The 19,034-nt window shown below is 41.9% G+C and overlaps 1 protein-coding gene across 4 annotated transcripts in view; it reads left to right on the top strand.

The window, feature by feature from the left end:
• KLF12 (KLF transcription factor 12) overlaps positions 1-19,034 on the top strand; it is a 248,058-nt gene that overhangs the window by 130,941 nt on the left and 98,083 nt on the right. For all 4 annotated transcript variants that reach the window (XM_063126022.1, XM_063126021.1, XM_063126020.1 and 1 more), the window contains one exon: positions 6,710-7,247. In XM_063126022.1, the coding sequence (XP_062982092.1) occupies positions 6,710-7,247 (538 nt within the window). The remainder of the gene's footprint in view (positions 1-6,709; positions 7,248-19,034) is intronic.

The raw sequence follows: 19,034 nt of genomic DNA, 5'->3' as shown, positions 1-19,034 counted from the left end.
GTCTTGAGAGACGTATGAGATAAATTAATAGTTCAATAAACCAGAAACTAATGCTCATTCTTAAAAAGAAAGGTTATCTCTATTACAGTAACACAACAGAATACAACAGAACAGCAATAGCTTCAATAAAGGTACCTAATTAATAGTTGTCCTCATTGACTAAAATTGGCCCCACTGATCAATCAACTAAAGCTACAGTTGATAATGCTATATAAAAAATTGTGTAGTTTTGTATTAGTTTTCAATGCATTATGGACTTATTCATACAGCCAAATTGGATATGCTACTAATTGTTGGTGTGGGGAAGGAGAAGGGACATGTTTGCTTCAACAAGTGTCCCAAAAAGCAAGTGCTGGAACCTCTGGACAATGAAATGGAAATGCCTTATCAGCGCAAAGTTCTTATGGGGTTCAGTTGAACCTAGTTTCAAAATTTGTGTTTGTGATGCCCCCAGGGAGAGATTTCATCTCTCCAATGAATGTAATGTGCCAAGGGTTAAAAGATGGCTTCTCTGCCAAAGGGTGGCTACAGGTGGCTACATGCCAGATTTGCATTCCTTAATGGCGGACGTCATGTCCTAGCGGACAAAGGGAAAAACTTTCAACCAATAGAGCAGAGCTTTCCAAACTGTGTGTCGCGACACGTTAGTGTGTCAGCTGCAGTGTGTAGGTGTGTCACATGAACGTAATGAGAAACCTCTGAGTCTATGTGAAATAAGCATACCAACGTGCATGCATTTTTACACAGCAAAGGTGCCGATTAGTATGGTGCACTAGTATATTCCCCTTCTGTTGTATCTGTGTATGCACACCACGGTCGAGGGATCATACAGGTACTGCGCATGCGTAGTATGCATAATCGGGTCAAAACAGCTGATTCCGCGTCACTTCCGGTGACGCAGCTGCACCTGAAGTGACGCATTTGAGAAATTCCATGGGTCCAGTTTTTTGATAGAACACCGTCTCAACCACCGCTCGATCGCAGTTTGACAAAATTGGTGAAAAGTCTTGGAAATGTATGTTATCTTACAAATCATATATTTTAAAAAATATAAATGAAAGGTTTTCATGAGATATGTTGTGTCCCCATACATTTCGTTATTACAATTTATGTATGTGTCCATATCTCTTATAAGGGGTTAGTTTAACCTCCGGTTTGCTAATAAAACTGAATTACTGTGTCGCGAAATGATGCATGACTAAAAAGTGTGTCACCAACATGAAAAGTTTGGAAAGCTCTGCTATAGAGCATCGAATGTAACCTAAGACTCATTGAGATTGTGCACCTTAACTTGAAAATTGAATGTAACTTAACTTGCTAATCCAGAACTGACCAATAGAAGGGTTAGAAAGAGACTAACACCCTTTTGTAGTCAGGGCCTATATATACTGTGAGATTCCTTTGTTCTGGGTGCCTCCATCTTGTGGAACCGGAGAGCACCCCCATACTGCAATATCGGAAGTAAATGGATTAAGTGCATTCTCCAGCCTCGTGTGTTTGATGGGCTATTAACACGCCAGAGAAGCGGGCCTTTAAATCCCTGGTTAAGGGACAACATTTGTTTTTGTATTGAAAAGCACCTCCCATTTTTTTACTGTTTTTGCAAATGCATGCACATAGCTTTGGCACTGATCAACACCCTTTTGTTTTCCTGGTTGCTGTTTCAGCGCAGAGCAATTTTCCTTCTTTTGCTTTGCCCTCACTAGCCTCAGCTTCATTTGCCCTCATCTGCCATTTAATGTAATTCACTATAGCAACCCACATGACACCACAATGCTACATATGATGTGTAAAACACCATGGATGCCTGAAAACAAAATGAATGTGATTTGCCACAGCCAGTCAGATTAAATTGAAGCATGGACAAATAAAAAGAGAAGCACTGAGAAGAAGCAGTCTGAGGAACAAAAGGATTCTGAACAGCATTGAAACATTGTGGGCTTTTAGCGAGGCGAGTGTTGGTAATTTGTTTGTAGAGTATATTAATTTGTTAAAGAATATTTGGCATAAATAAATACAAATTTGTCTCTTAATAAATTTGTTATTTGAATACCATACCTACCAGTAGTAGCAAACCTAGCAAGGTTATCACTTCATAATTGCCTCCTTAAGCAATCACATGAATTGCAGTTAAGTGTAACTGTTCTATATTGGATGCCTAATTTAAGTTTTTATAGACCGGATTTGCATCTCACAACAGCCCAGGGCAGGTGGTTTTTTTTATTTCATTATTCTAAACTTTGGTTTTGTGGGAGCAAGTGGACATGCTGGCTTTCACTGCCTGATTGCTCCCACTGCAAGCAAGGTATACAAAGAGGGATTTCTGGTTTGTTGGGAAAGAGAAATCCCACTTTCCATTTCCCTAGGTTGTTAATCCCCAGTGGGAGCAATTAGGCAGAGGGAACCAACCATCACGCTTTGCTCACACCTACTTCATTCACAACCCAGGTTGTTGTTGTTTTTTTAAAAAAAGCCCAACCTGGGTGGTTGTGACATCTGAACCAGACCATATGCTCAATGTGGAAGGCTGAGACTACAGTCCCATACTCACTTAATGCAAGTAAGTCCCAATGAACTCAGTGGGCCTTACTTCTGAGAAGATATGAACAGAATTGTGCTGTTAAATTCATATAACAAGGTGTCAATGACTGGACACAATAGCTCTCGATTCTATTACCTCCAGTGAGACTCCTAAGAAGTGGAGATTTCTCCCTGGAAAATAGCGAGTCAGTAGGCCTCTGGATAACTGTACTATCACGTCAGAGAGCAGCTTGCTTTCTCAGCCTTTCCTCACCGCTTTCCTTTGAAAATGATCATATTATATCGCATTGGGTCATAAAGAGCATGATTTATTGAAGCCAATTCATGAGACGCTAAATCATTTTGGTAAAACAGCTGCATTTCACAGCTTTCGGTTTTATCCCATTAAAATTTCAAGTCTATAATATGCAATTATGTGTATACTCAAAGTAAAGATATTATTTTCTGTGTTGAAAAAAAAGGAAGTATAAATTTCTCCCCTTTAATTTGTAATATATTCAGGCTTGACAGTACTAATTTGCACTGCAAAGTAATTTGGGCATAAGAAGCATATGTCAACATGAGGAGTAGCTGTAGCTTTGTCTCTAGGGAATCAGGCTTAAATCTGTCTAGTTACAGATATAGTTGATATGCTCATTTTAATTTTTGACCCAATAATGATAATTTATGAAACAGGCTTTTCCTCTTTTGCTATTCTCAGGAGGGCAAAAAAGGGAGAAAATATGTATCATTAACTGTATTTTTTCTTAGTACCAATTAGTGAAAGCAGAGATGCCAGCATATAATGTTTTGTGATGTAGGTTCACCACACCCAAAGTTAAGATGGGCAAATGGCCATTGATCATAGTTTATTTGAAATAATGGGATTCATTTTCTAGGTGTTTTATGGGCATTCCAAAAGTTACTGTAAGCTTGGCTCCAAACCTTTGAGCTGTGTTAGACCTAACAAGATACAAGGCAATGGCATAATATTTTTCAGACCAGATTGCGGCTTTAACGGGACAGACTGGGTCATCCCTATAAGCATAGCCATCACAACATTAATTAGGTCCTGGCTTTTGCTTTTGGTTCCAGCCATTAATATGATGTGTGTGTGTGTGTGTGTGTGTGTGTGTGCGTGCGTGCGTGTGTGTGTGTGTGAGAGAGAGAGAGAGAGAGAGGGGGGGGTAGGGGACAAGGTCACTGTATAATCTGAGGCTTGTAGATTCTGGTACTTGGCAATACATCATTGCTAGGCTCTTAGGGACTACAGGAATCCTAACTTCCAAGTTTTCCATGTAGCATTCAAAAATAATGTCATCCTCAAGTCTAAACTGATATTAAAAGTTTGTAATCAAAAACAAGATATGTATATAACTAGTGGGTTAGTTTTTCTTGGTGGGTCACATGCAAGCCTGATTTATGTGAAGCTATTTGAACCCTTGAAACACGCTGTATTATTGTTATGTCTATTGAAGTCAATTGGCTCAGAATCACATACAGAATGGAGAAAGAACCGTTTTCAAGAAGGAGGAAGGCTGTGCAATAGCATTCTTCAGATGGAGAAAAGAGAGACTCTGTTGTGTACTTTAGGGGCAGGCATAAGGTACATTTGAGAAATGCTATTTCTCAGGGTATTTTTGTAGGCAAGTGGGGTAAAAATTGAATAAATCATCATCATCATCATCTAGATCCTCTGAGTGATATGCAGTAAATCAAAAAGGATTATGATTCTGAAGTATTTAATAATAGTAGCAACAAAGTAACTTCCCTCCTGCCCAAAATTTTACTGCAGAAATAAAGCCAGGAGTGGATTTTTGCGTGGAAGGATTGCAAGCTCTATTCAGTCCTGGTACTCAAAGCAAATCCCTCAGCTCAGAATTCTTTAATTCTAAATATTTCCAGAGGGACGGCCCTGTCAATCAGATGCACAAAAAACAACGAAGAGACTGGACTTGTGACACCTTAAAAGATTCATCTGATAAAGTAGACAGTGACCACAAAAGCTTATGCCAAAATAAATTTGTTAGACTTTAAGGTACCACAAGACTCTTTGTTGTTAAACTTAACTGTATGTCTGTTGGATCTTGGGGCTCTTGTGAAAAACAAAATAGATGCCGCAAGCTTGAAGCCTGTCAACCCCTGGACCTAACACCTTCTATTCCAATACCCAGGTTCACTGTTTGATTGTACTATGTGATGATGACTTAAAGCCTCGTTCTTCATATTTATTTATTTATTACATTTTAATACTGCCCAACAGTTGAGGCTCTCTGGGCAGTTCACAACTGAAACGTTGGGCAATGAAACTTGAGGTGCAGAACCTTTCTTAAAGAACCGCCCAGAGAGCTTCAGCTATGGGGCAGTATATAAATGATAATAATAATAATAATAATAATAATAATAATAATAATAATAATAACAACAACAACAACCAATCCCAGCTGATGTCTACTTCATGTCTGTTTTGGAGCTGTTGTGGAGTGAATCTAAGTCATTGAGGCTTAGAACTTTTCTACACGAGGCACTTATTGTGGGCTTGTGATTTCTTACAGATGTTTATGAGTTCTTTAGATGATGTTGTGATCCTCTAGTTTTACTTCTGTTTTTTAAGAGTACTGGGGGAGGGGTTTGAGGGGGAAAATGTGGTGTTATTTCTGAAAGCAAGAGAAAATGTATTTTCCTATTTGTGTAATTGCAGTATTCCGCAATAGCACAGTGCCATCTAGAGGTTATATATCAGAAAAGCAGGAAAGGAAGAATTCTTTGTGTAGAGCCTGGATCTCAGTTCTTTGACAAAACCGAAAGTAGATACAGTGATTAATAGCTTTGTGTAGAAAAGTTCTTAAGGGGTTTGTCATTGCAGCATGCCTTGTGTTTTTCTTTTATGAAAATCTGGCCTCAAATTTCTTGCAGAATGCCTTAAAAACTTGCAAAATATTCACTTAGGATTGATGGTCACCAGCTGTAAGGTTGAAAAAGAAGTTTGACCTCCCACTGAATAGAAGGATGTGATTCAGCTTGGAACATGATGTACAGATAGAGGGGAAATGAATGAACTGTTCAATGGGATAAGGGAGGATAGAAGAAACTCTGAGTAAAGATGAGTTGGGAAACAGTGCCTTGGGTGTTAATTTACAATGCAACAATAGAAATGGCTTCACCATAAAAACAGCATCCATTTATAGCAAGATGGTAGAAAAAAGCAATATTGCAAACTTATACAAAAAAAGTTACTGACAAATAAATTAGCAATGGCTTATTTCATTTGAAATATTCATATACCGTATTTCTTCAATTCTAAGACACCATCAATTGTAAGACACATACTAATTTCAGTACCACCAACAGAAAAAAAAAGTTAATTCTAAGAAATAATAAACGCACCCGCGATTCTAAGATGCACCCCATTTTTAGAGATGTTTATATGTGGAAAAAAGTGTGTCTTAGAATCGAAGAAATAGGGTAATATTCACACAGATGAGTGATCTTCAAGACAGTTTACGTTCATATGGAGTTACAAGAAAGCATTTGGATCATTAAAACTTTCTGGTAATCCGTGTTTGCATAAGTAGATTCTAATGTAATAAAGAACAGAAACATTTAATAGCAGAACAGAAACATTTAATAATAGCAAGTAAAGAGCTGGTTCACACAAGCTCTATCCATGAAATACGAAGCAGGGGACCCAACTTGTTCAAAAATGTAGATACTGGCTTCTGACTTGAGGTGTCAAGTTTATGTAGGGCCCTGGGCAAGCGTCACCAAGGTACCCTCCTGGTAAGCAGCAGAGATCGGCATCACTTTTTCTTTCTTTCCTTCCCAAATTGTTATTAGGGGGCAGGCCAGCAGGACTCATCCTTTGTTCTGGGGCAGTGCTCAGAGGTCTTCTAGGGAAATGAAGGTGGCTGCTGTCTCACCAGGTGCTTTGGCTCACAGCATCAGGCTGAGTGCTCCCAGTCCACTGGCCTACTAAAAATGTTGGAAAACCAGTAAAAAGGATACATAGACCCCCAACATTTGCTCCCCCATGCTGGGTGCTGACACTGCTTGAGGTACCAACATTTCCGTACCTGTCTCCTTTTGCTCCAATCGAGGTACTTAAAATGAATGTATAAACTGTTATCAACCCAGTGTTGAACATTCGTTCCTAAATGGTAATGATCTGTTTTCCTTTCCTCCCCTCCAGTCTCCAAACGCTCACAGTTATCCCGATATGGAAGCTGTACCCCTGTTGCTGAACAGCATGAAGGCAGATCCAGAAGAAGACTCCTTGCCCACAGATCATTTCCAAACACAAACTGAGCCAGTGGACTTGTCAATAAACAAAGCCCGATCATCCCCTATTGCTGCTTCATCTTCGCCAGTGTCCATCACTGCATCAGCATCTTCTCCTTCTTCTACTTCAACGTCTTCTAGTCGGCCAGCCTCATCACCAACAGTAATAACGTCAGTATCTTCAGCAGCGTCTGCACCATCAGTATTAACTCCAGGCCCACTTGTGGCATCTGCGTCAGGTGTTGGAGGGCAGCAGTTTTTGCACATAATCCATCCAGTACCACCTTCAAGCCCTATGAACCTACAGACCAACAAAATGAGTCATGTACACCGCATTCCGGTGGTGGTGCAGTCGGTACCTGTGGTCTACACTGCTGTGAGATCACCAGGGAATGTGAACAACACTATAGTAGTACCGCTACTGGAGGATGGGAGAAATCATGTCAAAGGTAAGATACCGTCATGCGAAATGTAGTTGCACAGAAGGAAAACGAAGCCAAATAGTTGCTGGATCGTGGTAGAACACCCAACGGACCATAGCCTTTTAGTCCTATTTTATATGTAGAAATTTCGGAAAACAACTGAAGATGAATACTCATTAACTGCCCTTGGGCCACTTATGTGGAGAAACCTGGAAAAATATTAGGCGTATTTAAGCCAGAGAGCTAGTATAGTACCGTGTCTTTTTGTCAATTTCCAAGCGTGAAGACCCCAATTCAAATTCTGGCATTGCCAGGAATTTACCAGGGGATATTAGATAACCTCTATTTCTTAGTTTGAGCTCCCATACCTCTCTGAATTTGCAGTATGGGGCTAATAATACAGGGCTATCTTGTAGTAAGGTTTGTTAATGTGAGATAATGTGTGTCAAGTGTTTGAACACTAAGGTCTTTGCTAGGCCTACCTGAAAGTCCGGTTAGGAGGAGGGGCAAGCCCACGCTGCAGCTAGCACGGGCTGTCGCCCCAGTCTATATGTCAGATGTGACGGGCTAAAGGAAAGCCCCGTCGTGTCTGCCATTTTTTTTTTCATTTTTAAAGGGCTGGGTGCGCAGGAGCGCACGATCGACAAAGGTAAGGGTTTTTTTTAAAAAAAAGGTTTCCCCGCTCCCCCCTGGCCCCAATCTCCCCCCGGCCGCAATCCCCCCGCCCCGACCACAATCTCTCCCCCTGCCCCGTGTGAGTAAGCCGCATAGCCGGGAAAAGCCATGGAACAGGCTAGACCTTCTGCGGTTGCAGGCTCAACCCGGGACTGCAAATACCGGGCTACAAGTGGAGCCCATTACCCTGGGGGACCCCTTGTCTAGCAAAGCCCTAAATGCCTGACCAGATAGTAATTTTAAACAGGGAGCATATTTTCAACTGAACAAAGTCTGGGGGACTAGTAGCAATGGCTCTGCCCACTAGTCACTCAAGGACTGCTTGAACGTTGGAGCAAGCAGCAGAGAACATTCTGAGGGCTTTTGTTGCTTTCAACTGTTGGTTTGTCCCTCAATGTGGGGAAAGTGTCTGAAGTGCACAACAGGTGGCGTGTGGGGTTTGAGATGGTCTACAGGGCAGGATGAGTAACGGGCAAGAGTTGAACCAATGAGATTCCATCAGAAGGATCACTGTAGATTAGCCTTTATTGCACATAAAGTGTTTCTGGAAAGGATCACGGTGACGTTAACCTCAGGGGATCACTTTCCACATTTAGTAGTCTTCCCTAGAACTTTAAAATGCCTCTTAATTGAGGGAGTAACTAGGCATGATGCTGATATTGGCGTTGCCACTGATAATTCCCCCTTTTTTCTCCCTATACCATTAGTCCTGTTCATGCATCTGAACATGTGCAAGAGGAAGTAGGGCTGCACCCCATGACCCACCCACCCCAGTGTCCATGCGTTCAGCAGAATGCCAGAAAAGGAACCTGTACATATAGGCGCTCCACCAGATAAGGAACCCTTATAAGGCAGCATTCCTGATCAGACGGATGCTCCCAACTTTTATATAGCTCTTTGATATTCCACCAAATGTGGTAGACATTGGGGTAAAGAGCTGGTAGGCATGTGAGTATTGGGGTTGAGATTGCCAGGTGTGTGGACATAGAATCATAGAATAGTAGAGTTGGATGGGGCCTATAAGGCCATCGAGTCCAACCCCCAGCTAAGTGCATCAGACACAGTGGCAGTCAGTGGGGTCCTGCTTCTTCCCTGTGTGTACAGTGTATGCAGGGGTGGGAACGTTGGAACAGTCTTGTTAAGTTTGGGAGATGGATAACATGACATCATTACGTATGCATTCCTTCCTCCCACATAACCCCAACAGCAGCCAATGATAAAGAATGAGGAAATGCACACCATCATGTCATGTCACATATTTACATCAGGGATGGTTAGAAGGCAGAACTCCAGATGTTTTGGACTTCAACTCCCAGAAGATCCTGCCTGCATGGCCAGTTATCAGGAATGTTGGGAATTGAAGTCGAAAGCATCTGGACGTCTACCTTCTGCCCATTCCTCATTTACATAACTCAACATTACATGGAAAGATGAGAAAATGAGAAGTAGGTTTTTGATCACAACCCTATGGTCAGATCATGATCACATCTAGTTCGGTCCTAAGAGATCCATGAAAAAAAAAACCACCGACAAATAAACTCCGAAGGATTTTTCCTTTGCTTTAGCATTTATTTCTGTCATAATATTGTTATATATTGCTGCATTCGACTCTAGTAAAAGGCAGTTGTGTATTTTAATGGATCCATTCATAAATCTTAAGGATTTATTTCCCTCCTCAGCTCCTGGGCTTGTCTGAATTGGAGCAATATGTTCTACAGGCAGAGATGACATACATTCCTTGTGATCTCAAGCTAAATAATGCTGATGTTAAAATAGGATCGTAGAAGATTTGTACCTTCTAAGCACACACATGTGCCCTGAGAGAACTGCCAGTGAGCTTTCAGAAAGTAATTAAATAGCAGAAGAGCCCAAACAACCCCTTAGAGTACCTTCCACAATCTGGTGACCTCCAGATGTATTTGACTACAACTTACATTATCCGTAACCAACATGTCCATTGGCCATGCTGGTGTTGGCTGATGAGAATTGTAGACTGACGCATCTGGATGGTACCATGTTGGGGACAGCTGGCTTAAACATTTCTGGACAATTGCCTAACTTAATTGCCAGCCCTGAAGAAGCCCACTCTGGACCCAGAAGTATTAGACAGCTGTCACCCAGTTGCTAATGCCCCCATCTTGAGGAAGGTACTCAAAGAGAGTGGTGGTGATCCAACTCAAGGCACCCTTGGAGAAAACATCTTCTAGACACATTTCAGCTTGGGTTCAGACCTGGTTTTAGTATTGAATTCCTTTTGGCTTCCCTGATGGTTGAGCTTTATGAGGAAAGGGGTAACAGAGGTACAGCCCTTTTACTCTTGCTCAGTCTCCCAGTGGCTTTTGATAACATTGACCATGGTGTCCTATTGGACTGTCTTTTGTGAGTTGTGGGTAGGGGGGACACTTCCACAGTGGTTCTGCTCGTACTGCTGTGGTAGAGAGATAGTGGCTTCCCAAAAGCCTACTTCGTGGGGTCATGGCTGAAATGGGATTTGAACTGGTGACTTCCCAGCTCACAGTTCTAGTTATTACATTAAATCAATTTGCAGTTTTTGCTACTGGCAATGATTATTGTACATTTCACCCAATATTCCCCTGAGAAAATTGGTATATTGGGGAAAAGGTGTATTTGTGTGTGTGTGTGTGTGTGTGTGTGTGTGTGTGTGTGTGTAAAAACCAATGCAAACAGAAGGTTTAGATTGCTCCTGGTGATGGATTCTACACTGGTGGAGGCAAGCAGATGCCAAGATCATCACCAGTAGAGTTTATTCTCCTCAGTTTGCTTTTCTTTCATAGAATCATAGAATAGTAGAGTTGGAAGGGGCCTATAAGGCCATCGAGTCCAACTTTCATCTGTCTTGGTGGAAGGAAATAAGCAGAGGCAAGTTGAAGCACTGCAATTGTAGAATCAGGTCCATGTTATGTGCACTCACAAGCATTTTCCTTATATTTATTTATTCCATTTATATCATGAATGCTAGGAGGTATCTTCTAAGCTTAATTAGCCTAACAAAGCAAGGCAGATGCCTATCAACTAAAATTGATAGTTTCCCGCCATGCCCGACAGGCTTTTACCAGACCCCTCTTTCAGGGAGGATCTTCAAGCTGTAACCTCTGCCGTGTGGCTAGTCTGGTGGACCGCCTCCCACACTTCCTCTCAACTCCATCTGCTTGACCGCGGTGTACTCTGGAGTCTATCACTTCCGATGCTCCCTTCCCCTCCAACAAAGACTGAGTTCCCAGGGAGGCAGGGGAGATGGGGGCCTCCTGTTTGATAAGCTCCTGGGAGGATTCCTCCCTGACTCCTGGAGAGTGTTGGAGAATTTCCAAACCCGCTCCCTGCCTTGGCTGGTCTTCTTCTTCAGCCTCTGAGTCCGATACAGAATCCACACCAGGGAGTCCAAGTCTCACGCATCCATTGAGCTGAGCTACTATTTGAAGCTGGGTCTTCCTAGCCCAGTACTGAATCCGCTCCGCCACACAGGCTTACTCACAGTGATGGCAATGATGAAAGTATTATGTAAGCCTATATTGTATGTCTTGGTGTCTGAACTAAAGGTTGCCTGTGCAACTTGGGATCCCCCAAGCTGATTGTAGCCTACAAGCCATGAATTGTATATGAGAGAGATCAGATAAAAGAACGAAACCAGTTGAATGCAGAAGGTAGGTGTTGCTCTGGTAGGAAAGACCTGTGTGGTTGGCCCTGGCTATGTGGTTTCAATATTTACATCCGTGCTGAGATCAGGAGGGTCACACCACAGGGAAGCAGTTCTGAAATTCAGATGCAAGATACTTTATTAACAACCTCCCAGGAGTGCTTCATAAAAATCAGCCTGTATATTAACAGGTTTGTCTAGATGTGTTTTTCTTTCAGGGAAAATGTATTTCTTATTGCTGTCCATATATATTTGATTTACTTTGAAGAATACTTTTAGGGCAGAATAGGCTGCATAAAAGCTCCCTCTGCTATGCCCTTGTTTAACTCTGTGCATGATGAGATTCCTGCTTGCTGCATTGTGTGACAGAAATAAAAAATCATTCTAGAAAAACACATTTTGATAGTTTGCCAGTTTACTCACAGGAAAAACCAAAATGGCAGTGATTTGTGAAATACAGTGAATTGTCACATTATTGTATATGGTTGAATAACCAAAGAAAAAGAGGCATCTCCATCCAGAAGAAAAGAGCTAAAATACTGGCAGAGGACAAAATATACCCACTGTTCAAACTGGGAACTCTTTTTAGAAGAATAAGGAATTACAGTGCAATAAGGAATTTTCTAGTTCTGGAAAGCCGTTTGGTACCTATCGGGCCAGATCATGTGATGTCATAGAACTGCCTTCCCCAACCTGCTGTCCTCCAGGTTTGTTGGACTACAAACCCCATCATCCATCATCTCCAGCCAGTGAGGTCCATAGACATGCTGGGAGTTATAATCATGCTGGGAATGATGGAAGTTGTAATCCAAGACACCAGGTTGGGGAAGGCTGTCATAGAATGTTTAGAGATATGTATTGTGCTGAGTTAAATAATGGCTACAAGTCGTGATGGCTATATATTATCCCCAGTATCAGACGTAGTATGCCTCTCTGTATGCCAGTTGCTGGGGAACAGGATTGGAACGGTGCAATTGCACTCATGTCCTACGTGTGGTCTTCCCACAAGCAGCTGTTTGGCCACTGTGAGAACAGAATGCTGGACTAGATAGGCCTTTGGTATGATCCAGCAGCATTTTTTCTGATATTCTTAAGTGTTTGTCATGGAATATTCACAAAAGTCCAGCTTTGTGAGCTGAAGTTAAGACTTGTTTGGCTGCAAAAACATCCACCCAGGCTTTGGAACAGGAGGAATTCTGTGGACAAGGTCACTTTTAGATATTGTATATCTTGGGTTAGAAACCTTAGCTTAGAAAACTATGTCCTGTGTTGTTCAAATCTGTAATTGCTTCCCCCCCACCTCAGCTTTGTTTTATGTCGGATGGTGAATCAGTTATATATTAGATACTTGATGTGATTTAGGTCTTAACACTCTCAAGAAATCGATTTCCTGTAAATGAGTGTGAGTTCTACAGTGTTCAGTTCAAAAGAAAAAGGGGTTCAAGTTTTTGCTATGAACAAAGGAACTATCTTCATAGATGAACATCTGAATTATATGCAGGATTTCACTTTTTCTTTGGAAGTGTGTAGCTGTTATTAATCCTGTGCACCCATAACAAATTATTTTACTGGCGAAATTACTATAAATAATGACTTTGATTGGACAGCATAATTAACAGCCTATGGTAGATTAGTAGCAAAATACAGGTTGTGTAGAAATTAGCCCAACCTTCCCCAGAGCGAACAAGAGCATACAGTTAACTGCTTAAGCTGCACAGTCCCATAAAATCTCAATAAAGCCTGAAAACTGTGGAGTATGTGCAATCTCGCTATAAATTGTAATAAAAATTACTCCATAGACTCTATATTATGATCATTAAGTTCATGGATGCTGCTGCTGCTGTGTACATAAAGTTTTATGGAATAAATCGACCAGTTTTGCTGCCCCTATCAGAAAGCAAGCTGTTTTGATTTAAAAGTTGATTGGTGATCTCGGAGCATTTTTCGAAGAGCAGAAAACCATTCATAATGACCTTTAATGGAAATGGGGGTGGGGGAATTGGGGGTGGGGAGCCCTTGTATTTTCACTCTGTATTGTGGGAACTTTATTATGAAGCTTATGAGAAGTTACATGTTTTCTGCAAGAAACACATTTGCTTGAGTTGTAAAATAGGGTTGTTGTTGTTGTTTTTCGTTTGTTTCCCTACACAGCTGCTCTGAGGTATATTAAATAAACCTCTGCACAATATCTAGTCTCACTGGGCTTAGTTTGTAGTATTTTATGTCTGTCTGTATTTGTTTGAAATGCTAAGGAGTACATTTAATGTTATCTTTTTTTCTGCATTGTTTTGCCCAGCGATGCAATGATGCCTTCATTTTTCTAGAACAATGTGGTTTATCTCCCCCGCCCGTAAAAAAAACTACCACTAAGATGCTGATAGATGATTGTTATCTACTATACCTGTGGTTTTAAACCCTTTTACTTCCAGAAAAAATTGGCGTGCTATATTGGCGTGCCCCCAAAGGGCCCCTGTGCACAGGGCCGGGCAAAGCTGGTAATAGGCCCAGGCCAGATGGGAAATGTAGGCCCCATTTCAAACTGCTCATTAGGTGATTTTTAATTAGTTCTAAATACATATGAACTAGAACGATTTATAAAAAAAGGTAATGGCAAGCACTTTTATTCAAAATGTATATAAGACATCTTTGCCTCTGCCAGGGGGACTCGGAGCAGGCCCCCTCAGAATTGTAGGCCCATACCAACTGCCCCCCCTCCACCCAGCCCTGCCTGTGCATGTTCCCAGGGGCATGTTTTAGGTGCACATTAAGTTCACTATGAATGCTGGTCAGCCCTGGGTGGGGAATCATCACTGATATGTGAACTGCTGTGGCACCCCAGAATCCCCCACCCAGCACTCTCCTGCGGCTATATGTTATAGAGGACGATTGCTAGTGGTGGTCCCATATGTCTTTTAGGGAAGGTTGTCTGTTCTTTACTGATTTTCTTATTAAGAAACTCCTGATAAAGTTTCCTGGAACATGACTTGGAAACCACTGCACCACCTTCATGATTACCTTACATTAAAGAACAAGCACTAAACATGCATTGTAGTTCTTGTATTTATTAATGTAGGGTTTTTTTTAGAACAATCTGTTAGGTCAGGGGACCCCAACCTTTTTGGGCCAATGGGCATATTTAGAATTGTGAGTGAGTGTTGTCGGGGTTTTCACAAAATGGCTCCTTTTCCTCCCCTTCTCAGGTGGCCAGCTTCGGCAAAGAATTCCTGATTTCTTAAACCACAGTTAGCCATGACAGCCAAACAAGGAAACTATGTTTTGAATGCTGCCTACAAATTAGGACCATTTCATTTTGGGAGGCCAAGCGTAGCATTGATCCCCTTTCTCTGTCAGTAAGAGGGCAGGGACATCAGCCAGAGAGAGGGTGAACTAGTAGTCCCTGGTTCTGTCCATAATTCCTGACAGAACAAAGAAGAGAATGCTGGGAGGCCATTGCCCGGTTCAGGAATTCCTAAACTGGGTAGAGTGAACTTGTGAAGAGAGGAATGCCTCAGCCCCACCACCTTTGCTTTGGCATTCATTGCCCTCTGCTAATGGAGAACAACTTTCTGAATGTCAGTGGAGACCCTCTGCAAGATTCAGAAAGTTGATTTTCCGACAGATACAATAGACTCTCCTCTTTGGACTGTCACCCTCCATGAGTAGAGGGAGATGAATGCTACACCGGAGGGGGCGGGGTTAGTGTGCGCTGTCTCTCCTCATGCATTTACCCTACCCAGTTGAGGAAAGCCTGAATGGTCTCATGTTACCTGGGCTATCTTGCATCTGTAAAGAGAATGTTGTTCTGGAAGCTGACTGAGAAAATGTATATGTTATGCATACATCTGAATGTAAGGGTGACGTTTGCCTCTGGTTTGAATCCAGAATAAAAACTGTGCTCCAGACGTCGAAAAGTTTGGGAACCCCCAATTTAGGAAAAATGGATACTCCGATCATCTTCATCCTCACTTCCACTCTCAGTCATTTGGTTCTTTCCCATCGTTTGGCAATGCTTCACCCTCAACAGGTTATGTTCACAAGCCCAAGGAACAGGAAGGTTTCTCACAGAGCTTTAAAAACAAGCCTCCACCCTCCTTCCTTTGATTTTCACTGTTTGGCATTATGGTGTTTGTTTTTTAATACTTTTGCTTCAGAGTAAATTTATGTCATGACAAAATGCTGTCACACCCACCTTGAGTGTGGGAGTTTATTCCAAATATAGGATGAGATTTGCTTCCGTTCTATAATGCCAAGGCAGTTTATGGGAATTAATCATCTTTGGTAGCTGCTAGGGATGTCCACAAAGATGTATTAAGCATTAAGCTGCCTTGGAATCATTATAATTCAGGATGTCTGGTGCAGTAGTAGTCATAAAAATGTTGACATTCAAGCTCTCCAGGATTTCAAGTTTCAGTGATATAATCCTGATAATAGCTTCCCCCCACAAACACACTTTTTTTTTTTAATAAAGCCCTGGCTGCTGCTGAATTCTTGAGAATGAATAAAAATATTGCAGATTCGGCCTCATGCATTGAAAAAAATATGTGCGCACATAGAGGAGCTGCTGGTTTAGAGACTGCCCCACCTTAAAAAATGTGCCCCTTTGTCAAAACATTCTAGCTTTCTTTAATGAAATATAAATCCCCATGTGTAAAACGACATGGTACAGGTCAGTACCACTTCAGACTATGCCTTTTTGAAGAAGTAACGGTAGTTTCATATGAATAGCTGCGGAGTCGTAGCTCCTTAGAAACTTTCCTCACGGTCGTTCTGGCCATGTGGAAAAGCAGTCACATATTGCCTTCAGCTCTACAGGGGATGGTTACTGGGAACCATTTTACCACACCTCTACATGTAAAATTCTCCTTGGCTTGTAATGCAGACAGACAATCTATGGTGCGGTGAGAACGTTACATCACTGTAATTTGGTTATCTGTATGGGCTGAGAGAGAGGCAGTGACTGAAATGCTTTTGCGACACCTCTTGTCACGTAACAGTGGCTGTTCTGAACCAGTGCCTAGGCACGGTAATGGACTGGATGAGGGCTAATAAACTGAGTCTCAATCCAGACAAGACGGAGATACTGTTAGCGGGTGGTTCATCTGTCCGGCGAGGTGATGTTTGCCCTGTCCTGGATGGGGTTGCACTCCCCCTAAAGGATCAGGTCCGTGGTTTGGGGGTGCTCTTAGATCCAGAACTGTCACTTGAGGCACAGGTGAACTCAGTGACAAAGAGCACCTTTTATCAGCTTAGGCTGATATACCAACTGCACCCTTATCTGGACAGAGATAGCCTAGCTACAGTTATCCATGCTCTGATAACCTCTCATTTGGATTACTGCAATGCGTTATACGTGGGGCTGCCTTTGAAAACGGTCCGGAAACTTCAACTGGTACAAAACAGGGCAGCACGGTTACTAACAGGGACTGGCCAACGAGACCACATCACGGCTGTCCTTTTCCAGCTTCATTGGCTGCCAGTCCAAGTCTGGGCCCGATTCACAGTGCTGGTATTGACATTTAAAACTCTGAACGGCTTGGGGCCAGGCTGTCTGAAGGAACGCCTCCTCCTGTATGTACCTGCCCGGATCCTAAGGTCATCCTCAGGGGTCCTTCTCCGCAAGCCCCTGCCAAAGGAAGTGAGGCAGGTGGCTACCAGGAGGACGGCCTTCTCTGCTGTGGCACCCAGGCTGTGGAATGAGCTCCCTAAGGAGGTTCGCTTGGCACCTACATTATATGCTTTTAGACGCCAGGTGAAGACCTTTTTATTCTTCCAGCATTTTAACAGTCTATCAATAAATTTTAACTTGGTGTTTTAAATTTGTAATTTTGCATTGCTGCTGTTTTTATCTGGTTGAGCTTTTATATTGTATTTTATAGTATGGTTTTATACTGTTGTTTTATACTTTGAATGTTTTTAATTTTTGTGAACCGCCCAGAGAGCTCCAGCTATTGGGCGGTATAGAAATGTAATAAATAAAGTAATGTATGACGTGAAAAGCATTGTGTTTGCAGTGGGGTGAGTTGACATGAAAGCTCTCTCTGGTATTTGCTTTGTGATGGTTCATTCACACATGCGAGTAAGCACTTGTGGCTGAATTACTTGGGGCCAATTCATATGTTATCACAGCACCATGGAAGCTACATGGCTTCTGCCCATTCTGCTCTGCTAACATCTAGATCCCAAAATTACATGGCGCTGTCGTATAGCTTCCATGGTAACTGCCTTTTAATCTATGGATTTTCATGCATCAGAGTTTCAGTTCTGGGGAGTGGCCATAGTTCAATGATAGTGCACATGATTTGCCTACAGAAAGTCCCAAGTTGAATCTTTAGCATCTCAAATGAAAAAGGCCTCAGGCAGGAGGGCTGAGAAAGGCTTTTGGAGAGATGCAATGTAGACCAGCCTACCCCATCCTGGTATAGTCCAACGCATCTGGAGGGCACCAGATTGGGGAAGGCTCAAGTAGGCAATAGTAGGCTAGATGGATTAATCACCTGACTTCGTCTCAGGCAACTTCATATGGTCATATGTAAACATCTGTGTACAATTATAAAAAGGAAAATAATATATTAAAAATCTTACCCTAAATGACTAACAACCCTTCTTAAAAAAATGGTAAAATGCTGGTATAAAATTGCTCATCCCTCCAATTTTTATTCAGGCAGGTCATTAGAACTGGGAGCGAGAGTAATAGGGATGTTCTTCAGTTCACCTAATGAGTCTACAGCTGCAGGGGGGACTTAAACCTACTTCTTGTGACTCCAACCCCAACTCTCCATCCTCTAGATATTATAGACGGTGGCTGCTTGCCATTGAACTACTTATTCCCCTATTTGTGTAGTTTATTAAAACAATGGTGCTTTGCTCTTGATTGGTACTCTAATACTGCCATTATTAATTTAGGGGAAAAGAATAGCCCAAGTAGTTCATAGTCTCTTCCCCCCACCCCCTCTCATTATTCAGGAAGGAAGATTTGCTTCTATTTATCTGTGTTCTTCATTGCAGTAAGTAAATTTTCTCCCATTTGAAACATCCCATATAAAATCTATCATGATGTGTTTAGTGCGGCCTTGCATTTAAGTTTGCAAAACATATTAGCCCATACACATTTTTTTGTGTGGGGGGGCTAACTGCCCATATAAAATCCCAGTTGCTTATCTTAAATTACAACGCTGGTGCCTACAGTTGAAGAGAGAGAGAGAGAGAGAGAGAGAGCAAGTATTATTTCAATACATTTTACACATTTCTCCCTCTCTCTCTCTCTTTGTCTCTCTCTGTGAGCTTGGTTCCTATTTATGCAAAACGTTTGTTGTCTGAATTCAAACAGAATATTTTTGAAAAGTAGACTCAAACAGGGGAAGAAATAACTTTCTGTTTCTCACTTTGGAGGCAATTTCAAAGCTGCAAGTTGTTCAAATAACAAATAAGGGGTGTAATTTGAGGCTAAGCCCTGCCTCAAAACTTTATATAATTGAATGCCAAGG

Source organism: Elgaria multicarinata, chromosome 5 (genome assembly GCF_023053635.1).
Source record: "Elgaria multicarinata webbii isolate HBS135686 ecotype San Diego chromosome 5, rElgMul1.1.pri, whole genome shotgun sequence".
In the NCBI taxonomy this organism is placed as follows: Eukaryota; Metazoa; Chordata; class Lepidosauria; order Squamata; family Anguidae; genus Elgaria; species Elgaria multicarinata.
This window is presented reverse-complemented; position numbering and strand designations above follow the sequence as displayed.